Source organism: Tupaia chinensis, unplaced genomic scaffold (assembly GCF_000334495.1).
Source record: "Tupaia chinensis unplaced genomic scaffold, TupChi_1.0 Scaffold149383_1, whole genome shotgun sequence".
NCBI classification, from domain to species: Eukaryota; Metazoa; Chordata; class Mammalia; order Scandentia; family Tupaiidae; genus Tupaia; species Tupaia belangeri.
This window is the reverse complement of record NW_006209227.1, coordinates 2,350,670-2,367,309: the sequence shown is the minus strand read 5'-3', so window position 1 is coordinate 2,367,309 and position 16,640 is coordinate 2,350,670. Positions and strand designations below refer to the sequence as shown.

The window sequence follows — 16,640 nt, the reverse complement described above, 5'->3', positions numbered from 1 at the left end:
GGCCTGCTCCCTGCTCACCCAGGCCGGCCCCAGCCGCGGACACATAGGCAGAGTCCCTGCGAACCCTGCCCGCACCAGGAGCCGCAGCCGCCCCCACAGGCCTGTGTCCTGACGGTGCCATGGAAGGGGAAGCAGCGCAGAGGCCACGAGCCATCCTGCCTGAGTCTGTCCTAGGAAGCTGTGCCAACCACTTGCCAGCCAGAGGCCGGTCTGGGGCAGGGGTCAGGGCTGGCCGAGGGGCTGTGGGAGCGGTGGTGTTGAGGATGGACCTGGGGGGCATGTCCAGGGTAGTGGGGCGGGAAAAGGGGCAGCACCGAAGGCCCAGAGAAGCTCCCATCACATGGACCCAGGCTCCAAAGACACAGGGCCAGCGCCTGGCGCACCCACTGGCTCGGGCGCATGGCGCTCCCCGGCCTCGATGGCCCGTCCGCCCTGCCTTTTGGTGAATAAGTTTGTTCACAGCTCAGTCTGACCACAGAGTGAGAGGCCAGGCGCCCATGCTCACAGACGGCCTTTGTGCCAGACATGAAGGGCCTTTTCATCCTGCCCTGGCCTGCTGCCCGCTAACCTGGCCTGCCCCCCAGCCTGGCTGCAGCCATAGGCACCGGCAGGGAGAGCCCAGCCTGACCTGGGCCTCAGCCTCAGCCCACATGGCCAACCTGTCCCCTCCCATGTTACAGGACCCCAGGCCATGGAGCAGAGGGCAGGGGCCTGCCAGCCTGGTGCACACCTGCTCAGGCCTTCCAGCCGACAGCCTCCTGGGTACCTCCCTCTCAGACAGCAGAACGGCCGGAGGCCCAAAGACTGGGTGCGGGCGGCGTGCTTGGGCCCCTGACCGAGGGGCCTGCCTGTGCCAGGTAGGACACGTGGGAGGAAGAGGCCAGGCGAGGCCCTGGTTGTCCCTGGAGTGTCCTGAGGTGGCTGGCAAAGCCCACCCACCCACGTCGTGTCCGCACAGTCCAACCAGGGCCTCTGGCCAGTGGGGAGAGCTAATCCTAGGGCAGTTGGAACCGCAGGGCCCCAGGGGGCAGGGTGGGCAGGGCCCGCGCCTTCGCCTCCACCCACCCGGACCACCAGGACCACCCACTGGTGTCGGGGCAGGGGGTTGCCAGGGTCTGGGCGATAGGGGATGCCACCTTCCATTTCCGGTCACTTCCCTCAGTCCCTGGGCCACACTGGCCGGCCCGGCTGGCAGCTCTCTCACCAAAGAGAGGCTGAGCGCGTTCCCAGCCTGTGGGACGGTCACCCGGGCTCCCGTAACAGTCCCTGAGCATTCGCTGGCCTGTTGCCGGCCAGCCTGTCCTGAAAGCTCCATGTCTGAACCCTCCGGCCTCGCAGTCCCATTAGGGAGGCAGGGACAGTGGGTGTCACCACCGAGAAGGAAAGGCTCTGAGCAGCTCAGAAGCAGCTGGCACCAACAGGGCCAGAAGCGGACCCAGGAGACTTCTTCCAGGGCACCTGGGGAGCGGGCAGGCCCTGCCATCACCCGTCTCCCGCTGTGGGGCTGAGGGGACCTCCAGGGCCCACATCCCCAGCAGCTCTCCCCAGGCCACACATTTGTGACGGAGACCCACATCCCTTCATCACAGATCCACAGACACCCCAAGGCCCAGGTAGGGCCTTGAAACACCCTCCTGGGTCACGGGCGGCTGCCCTCAGCCCAGCTCCTGGCCAGCACAGCCCAGGACCCGCCCACGCCTTTTCCCGCTCAGGCTCCAAAGTCGGTCTGGGTCAGTCCCCGCCAGTGCAGGGGCTGGGATCCTGCTGTGCCACCTCCCGCTGGGCTTCCTCTTCCCTGGGCCACCACCCCACTGGGCCTCCTCCCCGCTGGACCCCAGAGCAGCCCTCTCCCTGGGCTGTGCAGAGGGAGCTCGGCCCTGTGCGTGCTCTGACATTCTCCGGACAGGATAGCATTTGGGTCTCCGTTCTCCGCGGGCACTGCAGAAAGCCAGCAGGGGTTTGCAGGGTTTGGAGAGAAACCCACCAAGGCTCTGTGGGCCACCAGCTCTAGGGTTCCCTCCTGCCTCCCACATCCTGAAACCTCCAGATTTCTGCACGGGGCTGAGCCCCCACCCCACAGTTAGCGCCTAGGCCTGCTCCCCAAGTCACCTCCACGTCATGGCCATGGTCCCCAGGACTGACAGTTCCCCGAGACATCCACCCTGCACGGCTGCTGTCACCCCATGGGAGCCCCTCACAGAATCACCCCAAATGGCCACCTGGTGGCTTGTGAGGGGCTTCTGTCCTGGGGGCATTAGACTTGGCCCCGGGGCGGTTCTGGGCCCTGGGAGGCTGGTCAGCAGCGCAGGAGGCCTGTGCCCCTTACCTGAGAGCACCGCAGGGGCCAGGACCCCGCAGACGAGCAGCAGCGCCACACGCAGGGCCAGGTGGAGCGCCATCCTGCCAGGAGCGAGCGGGGCGAGCGGGGCCCACGGAGGTCTGAGCTACCTCAGGGCAGCAGGCAGGAGGCATCAAAGGGCTGGGAAGGGTTTTCATCAATGCAAACTCTGTCCTCCTGGGACACCGTGCCCGCCCCCCATACGCACACGCGCACACATGCACACGCCCAGCTTTCCTGAACTGGGGAGCAGCCCCACCCTCAGGCAGGGATTCCTTAACTGTACTTTTTATATATTCTCTCTCTCTCACACACACACACACACTCACATACACTCTCACACACACACACACACACACGTGTGAGGACACACGCCTCCTACTCTGGGCCACTGGAAGTGAGAGGTTTTCAAATTTCCTTTGCAAAAGAATCACCCAGGGAGCTTGGCAAACACAGCCGCCTCTGGCTACTCTGTTTCAGGGGTCCTGGATGGCCCAGGTTCTGGGAGGCCCGGCCGGGCTCTGCTCCCTGTTGGGCACTCCACGACCCACCCGGAGCAGGCGCTCGGCTGAGCGCGTTCAAGAAGCACTTGCAGGGAACCAGCAGTTAGCGTAATGGCTATGTCGCTGGACTCCCACGTAGTCGACTGCGGTTCGTGTCCCGGACCCCGTGGCTTAAAACTCACGCCGGGTGCGTGTGCGTGCGTGCCCAAGATCCTGAGAGGAGAATGGAGGAGAAGGGATTGCGGCGTGACCATCCCCCTTGGGGGGTGATTTCTCGCTTTCTGTCTCTCTGTCTCTCTCTGTCTGTCTGGTGAGCGCACGCGCCCTACAGTGAAAATCTCTCAAAAAAAGAAAAAACAAAAAAAGAAGCACTTGCAAAGCAGAGCCATCCAAATCCTCGGCAGGGCAGCCGGCCCCCTTTGCTCTGCACTCTCCCTTGGGATCCCCTGCACACGCATGGTGCCCACTTCCGCTTGAGCCCGGCCCGCTGCAGCCCTGCTGTGCACCTGCATCCCGACAGCTCCCTGGAGTTCCTAATGATCACCTCCAGCCCGCTGCACCCAAGGCGAACCTCGGCTCCCCGGCCTTCCCACCCTTGCTCAGCCAGTGGAACGGCCCATGTTGTAGCCGCACAAAGCCCTTCCCCACTCCCCACACCCGAGCTTCTTCACACCCTTCCTGATTTCCATCAGCACACTCTGCTCTCAGAGCAGAGAGCCGGACTCGGCCTGCCTCGGCCCTGCCGGCCTCCCCGCCCGGCTTTCTCTGCTCCAGTCCCTGGCCTTGGCCAGGTCCCTAGACCGGAACGGGTGCTGCCTCAGGGCCTTACGCTGTCCTCCGGACCCTGCTGCTGAAGTCCCTCTGCTCACTCTGTGGGTACCTCGCTCCTCGGTCAGGGCCCCACCCAACCATCACAGCACTTCCATCACTTCCAGTTTACCATTTACACTTGTATGAAACGATCTTTTTACATTTTTGCTACAGGCAATGTAGGCCCTTGGTGAGGAGGGGGGGAGGGAGAAATCATCCCGCCAGGGGAAATGGCCACCCTGCAATCCCTTCTCGGCCATTCTCCTCTTGGGATTTTGGGATGCACACACAAGCACCTGACGTGTTTCTCAAGATATCCTGGGGATGGGGACCCAAGTCTGTCTCTCTCTCTCTCTTTTTTATAAAGTTTACTAGAGGACACATGTACTTGCCAGAGACAGAGAAAGCACGTCTCATGGGGAATGGTCACACTGCAATCCCGTCTCCACTTCTCCCTTCCACTGGGATGTTGGACAAGAACCCACAAGACGTCAAATCTGACGGAATGGCACCTGGGGCCGTCGGCCATGTGGGGCTCGCCCACCTTCACCACCACGCAGCTGGCTGGTCCTACCTTACTCCTTTCTCTTTCGCTGTTTGAGGACACACACGGTGACATGGTATATCGTGTATTAACAAATCTCATTAGCTGCACGCCCACATGCTGCGGGAACTCCCCGAGAGCACAGCGGCCCACCGGCAGGCTTGCAGGTCCGCGGCAGCCCACCCGGGGGCAGCCCAGCATGTGAGGTACAAGACTTCTAAGTTCATTGTGCTCATGATGGTAGCTGTGTGCGTGTGTGCGTGCAGACATGTGCGAGAGAAGCAGCCTCGATGGGGTCCTGTCACGCTGTGACCCCCTTCCCTGGCCCTCCAGCTCACGCGGATCTCGGGCACACACTCGCACTTGGTTTTCACGTCAAACTGGGGATATGAACCCCAGCCCACCTGCCGTCACACGGGGCCCCAAATCTGAAACTCTGTGAGCACCAACATGATGTCACAAGGAGAAAGCCCCACACCTGCCCTCCTAGGATGGTCGCGGTCAGAACCCTGCACTACAAAGATACTGCAAAACGCCACCTTCCCGGGCTTATCTGAGCCCCAGATGGATTTCGCATTAAGGCTTGGGTCCTGGGGCCAGCTGGGGGCATGGTGCTTGAGGTGGCTGGATGCCACATGGCCACCTGCAAGCTCGGCAAGCAGCTTCAAAGGCATGCCGAGTGTGGTGGGTATGCGCCCACACACAGAATCCCAACAGAAGGGGGGAAGGAGATGGGATAGCGGCGTGACCGGCCCCCACAGGCTGTGCTTCACTCTCTCTCTGGCAAGCACGGCACCCCCTAGTAAATTTCAAAAAAAGAGACAGACTTGGGCCCCCAGCCCCAAGATCTCATTGTTTGTATTGAAATATTCCAGAATCTGACGAAATACAAACTATCAAGTATTTCCGGCCCCAGCTTTCAGACTAGGGATGTTCAACCCCACTGTCCTGCCTGCTCTTGGACTTGAGCAAACGGAATCTCACGTCTGGCGTCTCGTTTCCTTCGCTCGACGCTCGCCCCCACCTGTGGCAGGCCGCGGTTCGTCTTCACTGCCGAGTAGTGCTTGGCTGGCTGAATGCGCCAGTTTACCCGTTTCTCAACAACTTTGCCCACCTGGGTTGATCCGGGTTTGGACATGGCATCTGCGGCTTTTCATAGCTACAGCCACCAGCTCTCCTCTACAGATCTAGAGGTGGGACAGCCACGGCAGAGAGCAGGTACGCCTGGCTTCTGTGGGTACCACGAGCAGCTCCCGAAGTGTCCACTCCAGTGCACACCCGCCTGCAGTGTTCCCGCTGCTCCTTCCTCTGCAACACCGGGCTGCCCTTCTGCTTTCTCGTCGCTCTGGTAGGTGCGCGGTGGCTTTCCTCCGCACTTCCAGAACGAGTGCAGTGGAGCGCCCTCACATATTACTGGGCCAGCAGATGGTGTGGTGGTTATGCTGCTGGACTCCCGCGTGGCCGGCAGCAGCTCAAGTCCCAGATCTGAAAATTATGCCAGGTGCGTGTAAGTGCGTTCCTAAAATACCAGAATGGAAGAGAAGGGAGTGCAGCACGGCCATCCCCCCGAGAGTGATTTCTCACTTTCCCTCACCGTCCCTGTCTTTCTCGGGCATGTGCACGCACCCTGTGGCAAGAACCTCCTAAAATCATAAGGGAGGTCCTTTGCAAAGTGCTGCTTAGTTTCTGGCCTAAATATTTACGTGTGTGTGTGTGTGGCGGTATATCTTTTTAAATGTGTTTTTAGGAGTTCATATGCTCCAGGTGAAAGTCTATCAGACACTTGTGCTGGTGCCTTAGGCAAGGCCTTCGCGGCCTATGTTGTCTCCCCAGCGACTTGACGCTCCGGAGCAGCAGGGGCGTCTCTGCTCGCGTGTTTCCACCTGCACCCTGCCCAGCCCACGGCAGGCCCTTCAGATTGGAATCCGATCAGCTGGGCCTTCTGGGACAGACCCAGCATGGGCGATTTCTAAGTGGCTGCCTCACACGTCTGCTCTGCCACTCTCAGCCCGCCTTCCGAACCGTGTAGTGTGGCACCACGCCGCGTAGACAGACCCCACCCCCACCCCCACTTCCTTGCCAGCTGAGTCCCGACTGGATCTGCACTGGGAGGCCTGGCGAGACAGAGGGTGGCGGGAGGCACTCTAGCTGACAGCGTCTCGGGCACAGCAGGGGCTACAGCAGCATTGATGACAAAGGTCAGGTTCAGAGAGCAGAGGTGCAGGCTCCTGGACCCTCGCTGGCAGCTGAACTCGGACAGCGGCAGCCTCTGTGGGCAGTACTTCCTGTTCCTGCCGGGGGTGGCGTCTGCTCCCTCATTAAGGCCTGACCTGAGCAACCTCCCCACCCCTCCCGGGCTCCTTCCGGCCTCCCAGGTGCCACGCCCCGGGTCCTGTGCGAATCTCACCTCCAGCGGCCGCTCTCCTGCTCAGCCTGACCATCCCAAGTATGTGGTGTCTGAAATGGTCCAGGGAACAAGCCCTCGGAGATGGAGTCTGGCTTGGTGTGCCTCTCTGAGCTAGAGTGAAGACCTCAGCGCCGTGGGGAGACCGGGTACTCCCAGTGCTTGGCACATCGCACCGTGAGGCCTGGGGGTGTTCAGCGCGCAGTGCCTATCGAAGTCGGGGTTTAAATGAAGAAGTGGGTGCTGCGCCCCACACCGCAGTGATGACTACGATCAAAGAAGTGGCCTGGCTACCTTCACTGCATGGGATGCTCACAGGAAGGAAATGGCAAGCTTAAGAGCTTTAACGTTTTTTATTTTTAGAGAGAGATTTTTGCTATAGGGCACATGCGTTCACCAGAGAGAGAGAGAGAGAGACAGAAAGCGAGAAATAACCCCCTGGGAGGGTGGCCATGCTGCAATCCCTTCTCCTCCATTCTCTTCGCAGGATTTTGGGCGTGCGCGCACACACACACACATGCACCCGGCCTGAGTTTTAAGCCCCAGGTCTGAGACTTGAACCGCAGTCAACGATGTAGGAGTTCAGTGATGTAACTACTGTGCCATCTGCGGGTCCCAAGGGCTGGAGCCCTGCTATGGCGGGCTTCTAAAGCTCTACTTCTTACGTCGCCTCGCCGCAGGGCAGGACGCACTTAGCAGCAAATCGCCGCTGTAATGCCAGGGTGTGGGGCTACGGTGCTGACGGTGCTGCCGCCCAGCGGTCACTGGCTGGGGAAGTGCCATCTGACATTGGAGCGAAGCTGCGGCCCACCAGATCACCTGGGGTAAACCGCAGCACGCTACGCGGCTGGCACCCCTGGGAAGGCTGTGGGTGCCCGGCCGCGCCCTCCGAGCACGTCAGGTGCATGTGCCCGCCATCCCTGCCGGGTGAGCCAGTCTTCCTCACTCGTAGAAGAAATAAATGCTTAGTTTAAAACAGAAAGCAGGTTTTTTTTTTCTTTTTGGTTTATTGCTATGAGGTGTGTGCACTCGAGAGAGGGGAGGGATGAGAGTAACAGGGGCTGGGGAACGTGGCCATGTCGCATTTCCTTCTCTCCCATTCTCCTCTCAGGGTCTTGGGCACACACAGGCGTCCAATGTAACACAGGTACTTTGTAAAGAAGGTGTATGTTCAGAGGGAACAGATCCATACGTGGAAAATAAAACGTAACTGATGAGCCGGCAGATGGTGTAGCGCTTATGTCGCTGGTCTCTCACATGGCTGACCACAGTGCAAGTCCTGGACCCAGTGGCTTAAAAATCACACTGGGTGCGTGTGCATGCATGCCCAAATCCCAGGAGAATGGAGAAGGGACTGCGGTGTGGCCATCCGCCTTGGGGGGTGGTTTCTCACTTTCCCACTCACTGTCTCTGTCTCTCCCTCTCTCCGACGAGCACACACACCCTATGGAAACACCTCTTAGGAAAAAACAAAAGTAAACATGAGCCTAGAGTAGCTGAGCCACATAAAGGGGCTGGAGAACGATACAGCAGAACGCACAGGAGCCAGTGCCAAGGGACAGTGCGTGCCTGTCAGAGCGCTAGGCCATGGCAAACCACGGTGCGTGTACTGAAAGCTCTTCCTCGCCCGAGGGTGCGGGCTGGTACAGACCAAATGCGTGGTAAACACCTGAGTACTGGGCTGTCGGAAACGTCATGGTGCATTTTGTAATAGATGGCGCTAGTCCACGTTTGGGAGTTCTAAGAGCATCCCCATCTATGTCACTGCTGCGTCATTTGACAGCCGACAGCTCTAGCTTCATTCTAAAGAAATGAAGTGATCATTTGATCTCGACGCTGGTCCTCGGTCAGGGAGGCACCCCGAGGCTGATGACGACAAAATAAAGGCGCTGACCGAGTCGAGCCCACGACACACACTGCGAGAGATTGCAGAAACAGTGAACATCCACCACGCAGGTGTTCACGGTCGCCCGAGGAAGCTGGGGCACGTCAGCAAGCCCGATATTTGGGTTCCTCATGAGCTCAAAAAAGACGTTCATTTGACAGCGTGGATGAGCATCTGCGACGTGCTCACTAAACCTGAGGGAGACAAGCCCTTTTGAAGCAACCGATATCGGGTGATGAGAAGTGGGCTGTTTACAACCACGTGTGCCACAGCGTCCCGGCCCCAACGTGATGATTCACCTTCAACGCTGGGATCTTAAAGGTGTCTTGTTTTTGAACTTCTACCAAGGAAACAATCAGTTCAAATGTGCACTGTCGGCAACTGGACAGTTTCACTGGATCCATCATCCAGGAACGTCCAGAGCTCGCTGATCATAACGGAGTAGTGTTCCATCGCGACAGTGCAAGACCACACTCACGTCTGACCACCCGTCACACTGCGCCGCCGCGCCCACCGAACCGCCCGGCCTCTGCCTTCAGGCTGCCTCTGTGTCGCTCTCTTCAGAACTGCGTGGGATAGTGCAGTTCAGGTGAGGCTGGAAATCAGCACCTTACTCGGTTTTTCGCTGATAAAGACAGGTCTTTCTGTGAATGACGAATGATGAGGTTCACTGAAAGATGGCAAAAGGTTATCAAACAAAATGAGCAATACATCACCGATCACTGTTCTCTATAAATGACCTTTGAAAACAGAAAAAATAGGTCATGACTTTTCCAACAACCCGATCATAACTCCTCAAGAATTGTCAGTGGATGGTTGATAGCCAACGCCCGTGGGTAAAATGTTTGAAGGAGAGCTGGATACTTACATACTCTCAAAGCGTCACCGGCAAGGAGGAACACTGTCACTTTACAGAGAAACCTGGCGGACCCCACTCTGTCAGGGAGGTAAGGCCAGCACCACCAGCACCGTGAGTCTAACACCGAGCGCTGAGGACGCAGCAGCACTCCTGTGCGCTCCTGCGCGGCCACAACCACATCGTGAGACCACATCTGACAAACCCAAAAATAATGGTCCTGCACCCCTAAAAGACGTCAAGGTATGAAACATGAATACAGACTAAGGAACTGTTCCAGAATAAAGGCGACTCAGGAAACATGACAGCACACCGTGGTGACCTCCTGCACCTTTCCCTTGTCCCCTCACCAAGGGAGTGCAGAGCCAGCCACAGCTGCGCAAGCTGCGAAACAGCACAGCCCCCCGTCTGGGACCATGTGGAGCCCCGCGCCTCATTTCCAGCGTGACCTAAAGGCCAGGCCTAGTGGTGTGTACCCCTGGTCCCAGCTACTCAGGAGGCTGGGGCAGGAAACCTGCAACCCAGAGAGACCCTGTCTCTCAAAGAAAAAAGGAGAGAAGTTCAACAACTGTTAAAATATAAACAAAGCCTGGACATTAACAGTATTAGACCATGAATTTCTTAATTTTGACAACAGTCCTGTGGTTATATAAGAGACATGTTACTGCTTTGAGCAAGAATACCCTGAGTTGCTTACGGATCCGACATACTATACAAGGGGATTTTTAAAAAGTTTGTGGGAAAATGGAATTAAAGTCCAAGTTTATTTTGGCAGAAAATTTTGAAATCCATACAGTTTCACAATACTCACTTTCCGTAAACTTGTTGAAGACTCCTCTCCCATGTAATTCACTCTCGAATGGCTCATTAAATGAGTTAGTGAGGGCTAGCAGTTGGCATGGTGGCTAAGGTACTAGACTCCCACATGGCAGATGACAGTTCAAGTCCTAGATCCGGTGGCTTGAAAACCACACTGGGCGCATGCAGGTGCGCCAACATGCCGAGAGGAGAATGGAGAAGGGACTGTGGCGTGATGATCCTCCCTGGGGAGTGATTTCTCTTTCCTTCTCTCTGTCTCTATCTCTCTCTGGCAAGTGCACATACCCTGTGGCAAAACCCTAAAACAGTTGAGAGAAAATGATAAAGCAGATAGTAGAACATTAACGGGAGGGTCTGGGTAATCACAGAGGAGCTCTTTCCACTATTCTTGTAACTTAAATCTGAAATCATTTCAAAATGTTTAAAGTCTTTCTTTCTTTTTTTTTTTTTTTTTTTAGGTTTCTGCCATTGGGCATGTACTCTTGCCAGAGAGGGAACGTGAGAAATGCTCAGAGGGATGGCCACATCACAACCCCTTCTCGTCCATTCTCCTCTTGGGATTTTGCTCACATTATATACACCCGGCATGATTTTCAAGCTGCCTGGTCTGGGACTTGAACCACAATCCGCTATTTGGGAGTCCAGTGCCTTAATCACCATGCCACCTGTTGGCCTGTAAGTCATACTTTTTTAAACAACTGATTAAATAACAGCTCCAGGCAATGATCATCAGTGAATGCTAAAAGTGCTACAAAGAAAGAGCAATCGGATCTTGATAACATTCAATCGGCCTGCTGAGCAGGGCTGACGGGTGAATGCCGACACAGCAAAAACAAGTAACCCTGAGACCAGCACATGGCGTAATGGTTAGTGCGGGGCTCCCAGGCAGTCAACCGTGTCTTGAGTCCCGGACCTGGCGTGAAACTCAGGCTAGGTACATGTGCGCACGCCCAAGTCCCCAGGGGAAGTGGAGAAGAGGGGATTAAGGCACAGCCATCCCCCCAGGGTGACTTCTTGCTTTCTGTCTTTGTCTCTCCGTTGAGCGCACATACTACAGCAAAAATCTCTTTTAAAAAAGACAACCATGTGGCATAGCTAAGACACTGGGCTCCCACATGGCTGGCTGCAATTCGAGCTCTAGATCTCATGACCTGGTAATCATGCCGGGCGCGTGTGCATGCATGCCCAAAACCCAAGTGGAGAATGGAGGAGAAGGGCTTGTGGCATGGCCATCCGCTGTGGAGGGGGATTTCTCACTTTCCTCCTCTTAGTCTCTGGCAAGCACAAGTGCCCTATGGCAAAAACCTATTAAAAAAGGAAAAAAAGAAGGCAATGAGGCAGCTCTGCCTGCCAGTGTGACTGCCATTCAACAGAAGGGTCAGCTCACCACTGATAAACTGCTGCGAAGCTGGGGGCTGGCAGGGGGCGTGGTGGTTAAGGTGCTGGACTCCCACATGGCTGATCACAGTTTGAATCCCAGACCTGGCAGCTTGCTTTCTCATTTTGCCCCCTCCCTGTCTCTTTCTGGTTAAATTAAAAAGTAATAATAATAAATAAAATTAAATAAAATCATTCCAGAAAGAAAGAAGGAAGGAAGGAAGGGAGGGAGGGAGGGAGGGAGAGAGAGAGAGAGAGAAAGAAAGAAAGAAAGAGAGAAAGAAAGATAGGTAGGTAGATAGATAATTCCTATGGGGGAAGGACAGGAGAACCTGAACTGAAGCAAGCTTCTGGATCTGAGGACTGACTGACAGAAATATGGGACAAAGAACGACCCTGTCAGGGCACTCTCGCAGAGTCCAGGATAGGTGACGTTCTGTGAATAAATGACTCAGATTTCAACTTCTTGTGAGGAAGAACTAAGACAAAGAAAGACTTAAAGCGTATCAACCAAACGTAATATCATTTTGTTTGGTCTTTTAAGTTCTGCTAAAGAGTGAGTGTGCTCTCTGAAGAGAGACAGAGGGGGAAAGTGAGAGAGCATCCCCTAGGAGGGATGACCATACCACAATCCCTTCTCCCGGCTCTCGGCCCAAACCAGGCATCTCTCTCAAACCACCGTGTCTGGAACTTGAACCACGCAGCCAGCCATGTGGGATCCAAGCACCTTAACCACCATGCCACAGGCTGGCCCCTGCATGGCTGTTTCTCTTTTGATTCAAACTTAGTGAAAAGACACTTCTGAGGACCTGAGGAAAATCACCTATGGACTGGGAGCAGCCGAATCCTTGTTAATACGCTGAGACAGAAAAGGCGTTGTTCGCTTCTAAGTTATCGTACACATGAACACACTTACAAGTGGCGTGTTATCTGCCATCTGTTTTAAAACAGTCTAAGGAAAAACAGCAGGCAACTAAGACAGGCAAAATGCTGGTAACAATGGAAGCCACCCAATGACCTCCAGAGTGCTTGAGACAAGGGGCCCGGGCCCCCGGCACCTGAGGGGCTCGCGGCTGGCTGCTGCGACTCGGAAGGGGTGGTAAAGACGCTCAGCATAGGTCACCCACAGCCTCATGGCTGGCTACAGAAACAAGGCCTGTATTTAGCAGCTCTGTACACTTTGTCCCTTCTTACACATACTTTGTAATTCCATTTTTTTAGTTTTGTTTTTTGTTTTTTAAGTTTTTTACCATTGGGTATGTGGCTTGCTAGAGAAAGAGAAAGACAGTAAGAAATTGCCCCCTAGGGGAAATGGCCTCACACAATCCCTTCTCCTCCATACTCCTTCTGGAATTTCGGGCATACAAGTACAGGGGCTTGGTGTGGTTTTTCAAACTGTGGTCAGCCATCTGGGATTCCAGCGGCATAACCACTACGCCACCTGCTGGTCCCATAAACTTGAACCTTTAGGATGCCAGATACCCAGGTGAGGTTATAAAACCACTGAAAGTCAGTGTCATCTAGAAAGAGACATGATGACAGGCAGGTGGTGCTAATGGCCTTTCTACAGGTTCTGTCCTGTCATGACTGCACCCTCTTCCATTGTGCTCCCAACCTTCCGATGCTCTTTTCCGTCTTGCTTTCCCTTCAGTTCTTTTGTTTATCTGGGGCGGTTTGTTTCACGACTGGCCTCGGATCTGTTCAGGCTTCATTTCACATTACCAAAGTCCAAAAATCCAAGTAGGTGGCACTGTGCCCTCCATGAAGCTCACTGCGGTTACATTTTAGCGAATACTGCAAGGGGTCATGGTCACGCCTCGTCGAGGAGCCGAGTGTCGGCAGGCGACTGCGACACAGACCCTGGCGTACACCCTGGGTCGAGTGGAGAACCTCCCTGACGGGTCTCCCCACAGGCTGTATACTTAGAAGTCCCTGGGGAACCTAGTTTCCAGTGTAGGGTCCCACCCCAGTTAGAAACTCCAGGATACGGAGCTGAGGGAATGATTTTTGTTTTGAGTTTTTCAGATTCTTCAGATAATCTGGGCCACCCCCCTCACCTGACAGGCATGGACACTGAGGCCTAGACACAAGACCAGAAGGAATGGTTAATGAGGCTGGGGCCAGCTGGGGCCTGGGGGTTAAGGCAGCTGGATCCTGCAAGGCTGCCTGCATGGTTTGAGTCCTGGACCCAGTGTCTTGAAAAACACACCAGGTCCATGTGCATACATGCCCAAAATACCCAAAGGAGGGAGAGATGAGAAGGGACTGTGACATGACCACTCACCACAGGAGGTGTTTTCTCACTTTTCCTCCCCCCTTCATCTTTTTCCAGGGAGTACAATCACCCTGTGATAAATTCAAAAAACAAAAACAAAAAACAAAACAAAACAAAAACAAGGTCAGGCTGGTGCTAACACGGGCCTATTGGAGCCTACGCCACAGTCTCCACAAGGGTTGCATCGCATCTTTGCACCAATTTAAAGATGTCTACGCAGGTTTCCCCTAACGCGCTACTTCACCTACAGATGTCACGAATGTCTCCCCCACTTGCAAAGTGGCCTAGAAGAGCACTGACATGCTGAGGCCAGGGCTCTGCTGCAGGTATGGCTCCCTGATAGTACTCAGATGCCGACACAAACAGAAACTGACCCCAGCAAGTGATGAGGCCAACATTCAAATCTGACAGCTTGGGACCAGCAGTTAGCATAATGGCTATGTCGCTGGACTCCCACATAGTCGACCGCGGTTCGCGTCCCGGACCCAGTGGCTTAAAACTCATGCCGGGCGCGTGTGTGTGCGTGCGTGCGTGCCCAAGATCCCAAGAGGAGAACAGAGGAGAAGGGATTGCGGCTTGGCCATCCCCGGGGGGATGGCCATCTCCGGGGGGATTTCTCGCTTTCTGTCTCTCTGTCTGTCTGGCATGCGCCCTATAGCAAAAACCTCTCCAAAAAAAAAAAAAAAAAAATCTGACAGCTTGACTCCAGGGCCCCAGTCACAAAACCACTTCCCAGGTTCAATTCACAGGATACTTAAGAATTCTATGTAGAGCCAGCAGGTGGCATGGTGGTTAAGGCACTGGAACCCACATGGCTGGCTGCACGGTTTGAGTCCCAGACCTGGTGGCTTAAAAAACATGCCGTGTGCTTACATTCCCAAAATGCCAGGAAGAGAATGGCGAAGGGACTGCAGCGTGGCAGTCCCCTGGAGAATTTCCCCCTCTCTGGAAAGTGCACACACTCTATGAATGGTGAAAATGTAAAAAGGCAAAAATATAAAAAATCTACATATGATTGGAAAGTACCACACACAGCAAGGTCGGGCCACTGTCAGCTGCTCTAGGTCCCTGGCTCTGCACAAGAACAAAACCCAGGCCCTACTGTGAGTCCCGTCACTGGGAAAGAGAAATCCTCAGTCCATGGGCCAACTGGGGTAGCCCCTGGGATTCTTACCCCAAAGGCAGAGCATACAAACTTAACGACCTCAGCTGTTTCTTGTTTCAAAAGAGGCCGCTGGGGAGGATGACGGTGGCAGTGCCTGAGGCTGCCAATGCAACACCCATCCTCCCCACTTCTAAGTCTTCCCCCGTGGCATCTGGGGTAGTAAGGCACTAAGCTGAAATTCCACAGTGTCCCCTGTTTTGTAACTAACTGCAGTGACATATTAACATTCTGACCAGTAAGATGCTGGGAAGCATTTCCGAACAGCTCCTAGAAGCAAGCCAGGCGGGGAGGTGCCTCTGCCTCTCCACTCCTCCTCCCTGCCTGGAGTAGGCAAGGTGCTGACACGCGCGGGCAGTCACCTCGGACCACGCATGACCCTGAGGGCAGGAGAAACAATGAATATGGTCGGACAGAAAACACCCAGGCCCCTGAACCTCCACAGGAGCCTGGACTGATGGCCTCTGACTTCGTGCTGCTAAGTCATTATTACCCTGAGTCTTCTGTCACACACAGCCGAACCGAACAGGGCCCACACTAACCCTCTTCAGGCTAACGGAAGAAATGCAAAGGAAAAGAACTTGCTGCCAGGGGAACCTAAGCCACCAGGCCTACCTCTGGGGGAGGAAACAACCCTCAGGAAGTGATGTCTCCTTAGCATCGGCCGCATGACCGAGTGTCAAGGCAACGACAGCTGTCAGGTGGCGGAGCAGCTCCGAGTCCTGGAAGAACCCACTTGTCCTGCTCCCTATGTCTCTGTGCTGTCTTATACAGTGACCCTGAGCTACGGCGGTTCTGACTAGCTTCAGGCTCCCAGCCTAGGGCCAGCACTACCACGCCTGCACAGGGTGCCACTCCCAAGGACCTAACCACCTCTGGGATGAGAACTCCGCATCTGGCTGCTCCAAGCTCCCGACGCCCCAGGGTCCCAACAAGCACTACGCTTTCCTCGCTTCATGCAGAACCAAAGGCATCCTCCAGACTGGGGTTTTTGCCTGGGAAACCCACGCACTGTTCAGCCCGGCGCCCAGGGAGTGCATGTTCAGGAGGCACGGGCCCTATTGAGCCCTCCTGCCACAGCTCTGTGCACGTGGGAGCACGGGAGCAAACGCACATCCGGGGGCTGCTTCTGTGTTGTTAGTGGCACACGGACGTCTTATTTTTGTTAACAATGGAGAGGGACATCTTGGATAAAAGCACCAACATCACCACCAGATCAATTTCAAAATAGGGTGTAGTACTTACATATGCGATGTGAGGCCCTTCAGAAAGCTCGCAGAAAATGCATGGATTGCCAAAATACTTTGCCAAACGTAACAGAATTGTGTTTTAGTTCCATTTTCAATGAGTTTTTTGAAGTCCCCTCATATACGTACATATATATAGGTAAGTACAAATAGTGTTCCTTAAAAATAATGATTTTAATAGAGCCAGATGCGTCATCTATGCTGAACGCAGAGCCGATGAGAATAAAGTCCTTCACAGACACGCACGAACTCGCTGCTGCAGGTATGTCCAAGGGCTACAGCGTCTCTCACCCCACATGCTCTTCTATAGCAGGGCCTGGCCACTTCCTCCCCCAAGGGTGGTGGGGAACAGGCCCATGCTCCCTCGGCCTGAATCTGAGTAGGCTGTGACCACTGACGACACACAGCAGTGGCCCTAAG

The 16,640-nt window shown here is 55.1% G+C and overlaps 1 protein-coding gene across 6 annotated transcripts in view; it reads right to left on the bottom strand.

Moving 5' to 3' along the window:
• SNORC (secondary ossification center associated regulator of chondrocyte maturation) overlaps positions 1 to 16,640 on the bottom strand; it is a 37,035-nt gene that overhangs the window by 7,850 nt on the left and 12,545 nt on the right. The window contains exons 4-5 of one of the 6 annotated variants that reach the window (XR_337738.3): positions 13,821 to 13,882; positions 8,269 to 9,154 (exon numbers count right to left, since the gene is read on the bottom strand). The exons of 2 other annotated variants lie outside the window; for them this stretch is intronic. Coding sequence is in view for 1 of the 4 variants with exons in the window: in XM_006171145.3 (XP_006171207.1) it covers positions 2,327 to 2,399 (73 nt within the window). In the remaining 3 variants the exon portion in view is untranslated. Of the gene's footprint in view, positions 1 to 2,326; positions 2,480 to 8,268; positions 9,155 to 13,820; positions 13,883 to 16,640 lie in introns of those variants that run through there. 3 more of the 6 variants (XM_006171145.3, XR_337737.3, XR_003548348.1) reach the window with 3 other exon arrangements.